Below are 6000 nucleotides of genomic sequence, written 5' to 3'. Positions count from 1 at the left end.
GATTCTTCAACAGACAAACCCACCCACCAACAACACCAACCCCTGCCCCCTGTAGCATACCCTGTCTAATGCCTTCCTTCACCTATCGACCACCAACAAGCACCTGCCTAACGATTTAACCCATCTTACGTACACCAAATCAACATCCAAATAAGCATTCTTCAACAAGCACCAATGACATAATTTTACCCCTCCGTGTCATCGCATCGTATCCGTACCCCCCTCCAAAATCCGATAGCCGAGTCATGTCACCTCTCCACCTCCACTCGAACAGCCCGCACATCGGCATCCCCACCCCGAGCACGACAACATCGGCCGCCGGCCGACCACCGCTCCCAACACACCGCATTCTTCACCTCCCCTCCTCCGACAAACCCCCAAAATCCGAGCGACGCCGTCGCAATCGCGAACAAACGCATCGCTGCCAGAAACGGCCCAAGCGGCCCGCCCGCCACGTGGGAGCACGCCCGACGCGCAACCCGAGTCATTTGTCTGCCCTCCGGTCCCCCGTGCTAAACGGCGTAGGCCGCCCAAACCGCGGCCCTAGCGCCGCTCGATGGCCTCGGAGGAGCAAAAGACGACCGCCTTAAAAAAAAAAGGAGTACGGCGTCGTCTCCTCCAGTGCGGGTTCTATATTGGGGCTTCAAACCCGCTCCGTCCCCTGATCCTCCCGCAGGACCGGGCGAAATGTGAGGCGGAAGAAGGCACTAACATGGCAAACTAGCCGGCCTCATTACTTGCTTTTGCTTTCGCAATCCAGTCTAAGAAGCGGATGCCAAACACACCGACATGGGAAAGGCCCTGGCATCGTCATCGTCGTCGTCGTTCCCGCATGAGTCTAGAATGCTCCCCAGAGACCCGGACGGAATGTCCTTCACCGCAACCCCCCGGATCATCTCACCTCATCTCACCTCAGGTAATGTAATCGACTCACCCATCATTCACCGACAGCCAACCTTTTCCAGACTATCGCTCCCGTGACATGCTCCCACGTGCGCCACACACCATCATCATCCTCTAGCCTGTGGTAACAACCCATCTAACACGCCCTCGAAAGAGCTAACACCACCACCACCATCACACCCACTCAAAATCACAAAGTGAACCACAACCCCCATTCCATCCGCACACACATTGAATCGCATGGACATAATCAACAATAACACCCCAAAATGTAACCCCAGCAAGCGGAACAAACCTCACACCCCCATCCTCGGACCCCAGCCCAATCACTCCCCCCATCCCCGATCGACATGCAATACATCCAACACCCATTCCAAAATCCCGACTGAACTGAATCACACCAAGCCGGAACAACACACACACACCACACCCCAGGGAAAGATCAGCCTGGCGTGCGCATCCGCATACCTTGTTCAGCTGTACATGGTCCATCACCGTTTTTACCGCCCCCAACCCCCTTCCCAAAGAAACACAATGCAAGGTCCTGCCTCCAGTGTAAACTCATCCGCCTGCCTGCCTAACCAGATCCCGCACCAGGAAAAAACAAGGAACCACCTCCCCTAAAATCCCCAACTGCAGGGCCGATCTACACCCAACCCACCACACCACACCACCACACACTCGTGACAGGGCAAAAACAACCGCATTGTCCCCAAACAAACATTCACAATCCCATGCCAAACAGTGTCTCTGTCTCTTCCGAAAAAAAGATACATACACAATCGCAATGCCAAATCTGCACATTTCACACCCACCTATCTTCCACATGGGTCGCCCAGCCAAAGCACAAGAGTAAAATCAAGGTTGGCCTGCAGTACAGTACCAACCACCCGACCCCGATTCCAAACGATCATCATCATCAGCAACCACCTCCACCACCACCCCTCGAATTGTATGTCTATGTAAATCACCCACCGAATCGAACCGCTCCCGTATCCCGGAGCTTACTCCGAGCCCGCCTACCTTAATACCCCCCCGCCACCGTACCGCCCAGCCTCGAGGTCCCTACCATCTCTGTCCAGCCTGCCCCATCCTCTAGGTAGCTACAGTTCCGCGGGATCTACGTGGGTTACCTCAATTTACCCAGCAGCACAGCACCACACACACCGGAGATACTGACAACAGAACCCCACACCCAACCGTGGTGCAGTGCAGTGCTGTGTGTTCCCGCCCCAATCACCCACCACACAAAAAAAATGAAATCTCACGATGGGGGGGGACCGCAGAGACAGGCAGTCAAATTGTGAAACACAAGATAGAATGTTCAACGAGAAACCGCCTCTCTTTTTCGAGGGAATATATTGAGGAAAAAGGCGGTCTACAAAGCGCCCAACGGTACAAAAAAATCCAAAATAACGCCCCTCCCCCCGCCGCAGCCAATCCACCGCTCCCTCCCGTTCTATATTGTGAGTCATGATCAAAGACAATTGTTTCCCCAAGCTGTCGACCAATTTGAAATACACACACATACACAGAGAGACAGACAGCAGTCAGTCAGTCAGTCAGTTCAATGATGCCATGCCCAAAACAATGTTTCCGCTACACCGCCCCTTGTTCCAATCTTCGTACGTCCATGCGGGATATCATCAGCCGTCCGAGATTCTTTTTTTGGTATCCTCCTCTTCTTTCCGGTCCCCCTCCCCATCCCCGCCTCCGCACCCTCGTAAAAAGAGAAAAAAAAGAAAGCGTCAGTCGTGCCACCCGGGGAAAATGCTGGGGAATCCAGAAAAACAAAACATGAAATAGAACAAGGACGATCGTGATTGGACAAAAATGGAAACGTCAAAAGATGCATAAGAAAAAAGCCCCCAAATATGGACAGTGAACGCCAAATCGCCTCCGCCAGATGCTGCTGCTGGTCCCCTTCGTACGCCATGCAAATGCAGATTTCGTCGTCCGTAGAAGCTTCGGCCCGCCAGGCCGATGATTGCCGATGCGCATGTCTTGTCGGCAGAACTGTTGCTGTTGCTGGAGAGATGCAGATGAAATACAGAGCGGGAAAAAAAAAGACCGTCGTTCGTAGGCGTCATATCCAGGGTAGGATCGCCACTCTCAGATGATAACGTCTCCCCGATCAGGAGCTGTGCAGAGCCCTGAAACCAGTCGCGATGAGACTGCGGGAGCTGTCCTTGGCATCTAATGGTCCGCTCCAGTAAAAGAGCCCCTGTCGAATGCTGTCAGCGACTTTGTAACCTTTATTGCAGTTTACGGTCAGGCACATTACCCCCAAGCTCTTTGATTTGCAGAAAGCCGCCTTCATTTTTACCGTGTCGGGGTTGTCGTACGTCACGAAACCGCCGTCGGCCCCCACGCATTGAGCTGCAATGTGCTTCTTGTCCAACACCTCCTTCGTCCCGCGGCGCGGCAGCTGGTTGTAGTCGAACGTGCCGTTGTCCCCGCCAACCCCCTTGAACTTCTGTCCCGGTCCGGCGGCGTGCAGGAAGCTGCGTCCGTAGAGAGGGATGCCGAGGAGGATCTTCTGCGAGGGAAACCCCTGAGAGACGAGATACTGCACCGCCGAAGCTCCCGAGCTCTCATCCTTGCTCAGTGCGTAGAGTTGAGCGTGGTGGCCACTCCGATGCGTCCACGAGCCTGAAAAGTCGTAAGCCATCAGGTTGATGAAGTCGAGGTAGTCGGCCGTCCGTCGCAAGTCGATGTACTGAAGGACCGCCCTCCCTGCTGGCAAAGCGGCGGTGAGAAGGTAGTGGCTTTCCGGCATATGAAGGCGAACGGCTGCTATCAAGGCGAGAAAGTGGTGGCCTTGTTGGGGATCGCAAGGATACTCCCAGACGACTGGCGAGGAGTGGTGAGCTTCGCCTCCCATGCTGCAGAAATAGGCAGAACTTACTATCGATGCCGTCCAAGCCAGATGCGTCCACCAAACCTCTCGCAGACCGAGCAAAGTTGTCTCTGTACAACGTATTCGCGGCGACCGAGGGGAAGACTGCTGCTGAACTACCGCCGCCGATGGATAAGACAACCTGCAAGTGCGGATGTTTCTGCTTTAGGTGCATTAGAGATCCTAGACCGCCTTGCACGCCATCGACTGGTGCGCGGGCATCGGCCCACTCGTCGCTGAGCTACAGTCCGCTGGTCAGCCCGGTCGTGATGCGAGCTGAATTTTGAGAGACTCACAAAGACACCGCCGTCCGGCGACACGTTTGCAAAGGCGTAATACACGTGGTTGATACACCCGTAGTTCATCGCGCCAGGCGTATCCCCTTGGTAGATTCGTTCGTTGGGAAAGTAGACGGCGTTGGTGTACATGACGTTCGAGATGCTAGTCGTTCTGCGCGACTTGCGCGACGACGATGAGGAACTCATTCTGACTCTCGTTGCCATGAAGTGGCGCGTGATGGCGTACAATCTGAAAAGTTGGAACGGAAGAGAAGCAACTCAGAGAGTTAGTGCGAGAAGGGGATGGTGGTAAGGACAGTATATGAAGGAAAGGACTTGGACCCAAAGCTGCATGCTGGAGCAATGAGCTGGTCGGTCAGGCAGCAAGCGCGAACCTCTGTGGCCCCAAACAGCATCGAGGTTGTCCTATATATTTGGCTAGACACCACAGTGCAGCAGAGACAAGAAGATGCGACGGTGAGCGAACGTGGGTAGGGTAGCATACACTTAAGGTCTTGTCCGAGGCGGTGGAGACGACGGGTATCAAAATTACAAGAGGGTCCAGGATACCATCGATGCCATGATGCATGACATAATTGGGCTGGGGGTGGAAGAGGAATCATGGGGGGGTGCGCCTCCAGAAGATGCGGTTGCGCTGCGCTTGCAGGGGTGGAGTGATGGTATTGAGACTTTTGTCAAGTCATATATGAGAGATCTCGAAGAGAGGATAGAGAAGGGTGTGCGGGAAAGGCGTAGGACGAGCAACGAGAGTGCCATTGTGCCTGTGCCACCGAGCTGGCGTGTACCAGACAGAGATTCGGAAACCGGGGAGACACAGACAGGCTACAAATAGAGCAGGATGGGCAAAATAATGGGAGAAGGGCCGCAACAAGATTACAAGGCCTCGTGGTCGGGCGTGGTCGTCCTTCTGGTGCCGTTATTTTGATTGCCTAGCTTGCCCATCCTGATTCTGCTGCCCGTGAGCTAGTTAGTTCGGCGCGAGTCTGTTCTCAACTTCTCTGTCTGAATCCAGCCGTCGGCGACGACCGCCGACCCTTGGCGGCAGTTGACGATCAGGGTTGCAGGGAACAGGAATGATCCCTGCACGCCGCACCGCTACTTTTGCTCCTCTTCCTTTTCTTTTGTTCGTCCACCTTTTTTCTGCATCTTCCGAATGATTTCTCCACGCCTGGCCGGCCGTGCATGCAGGTCTTCGCGACGAGGTAGGCAGGGAGCAGGCATTCATTCTCTGGCCAGTGTTCTTGTTTGTGTCGATATGTGCTGGTGATGCTGCTTCAAGACGTGGACACTGTGATTGCCAGCCGCATTTCGTGTCTGTTGTTCACCGACCAATGTAAATGAACCTGTTGGGTCTGCGGCTGTAAGAGACGAATTATCCTGGACGAAGCGCCGTGGTCTGTACTGCAACGGCACCCTTGGTACATACAGTGTCTGTTGTTCATTAGACGTCAGCCAGTCAAGTCCGGCGCAAAAGGGCCCGTTTGTTCCGATGAAGGTCGTCCAATTGGCCTTGAACCAAGACAATTGACCAACTTCAGCACGCGTGCGTCAAAAGAGTCGGACCGGTCTCCCAGATATTTGGCAGGAGCAGTTTTGCAGCGACCTGTCTCCTCGTGTTATGACGATCCGAGGATGAAAGGAGCAGGCGAATCATGTTCGAGGGACGCAGGCCTACAAGGCTCGGTATACATCAAACCAGCCACAATGCGACGGTGAGAAACGATGGTTCTCTGAAAGGTGCTTGTGGCTTTGGGCTCTTGACAAGCACGTCCCCTTCTCGACGGGGAAGCTGAATAGAAGATCCGCCGGGTGAGAATTCGCGGCCGCGGCGGTCTGACCTCCAGCAGTTGGTTTGAAGCCATCGCTAATGGTCGGCGCTAGGCGTCGTGGGAAAAGAAA

The 6000-nt window shown here is 54.5% G+C and overlaps 1 protein-coding gene across 1 annotated transcript; it reads right to left on the bottom strand.

Annotated features, from left to right (window-relative positions):
* Positions 1–3037: 3037 nt before the first annotated feature.
* Positions 3038–4287, bottom strand: chiB1 (Endochitinase B1; the record flags this gene model as incomplete). Its single annotated transcript, XM_036642992.1, has 4 exons — positions 3038–3127; positions 3188–3756; positions 3812–4043; positions 4099–4287. 4 exons carry the CDS (start codon positions 4285–4287, stop codon positions 3038–3040), a joined length of 1080 nt encoding a protein of 359 aa, XP_036492591.1.
* Between the last annotated feature and the right edge of the window lie 1713 nt (positions 4288–6000).

The sequence above is a fragment of the Colletotrichum siamense genome (genome assembly GCF_013390195.1).
Source record: "Colletotrichum siamense strain Cg363 chromosome Unknown KSG_Cg363_contig07, whole genome shotgun sequence".
Taxonomy (NCBI): domain Eukaryota; kingdom Fungi; phylum Ascomycota; class Sordariomycetes; order Glomerellales; family Glomerellaceae; genus Colletotrichum; species Colletotrichum siamense.
The sequence above is the reverse complement of the archived record's forward strand: the minus strand, read 5'-3'. Positions and strand labels throughout refer to the sequence as shown.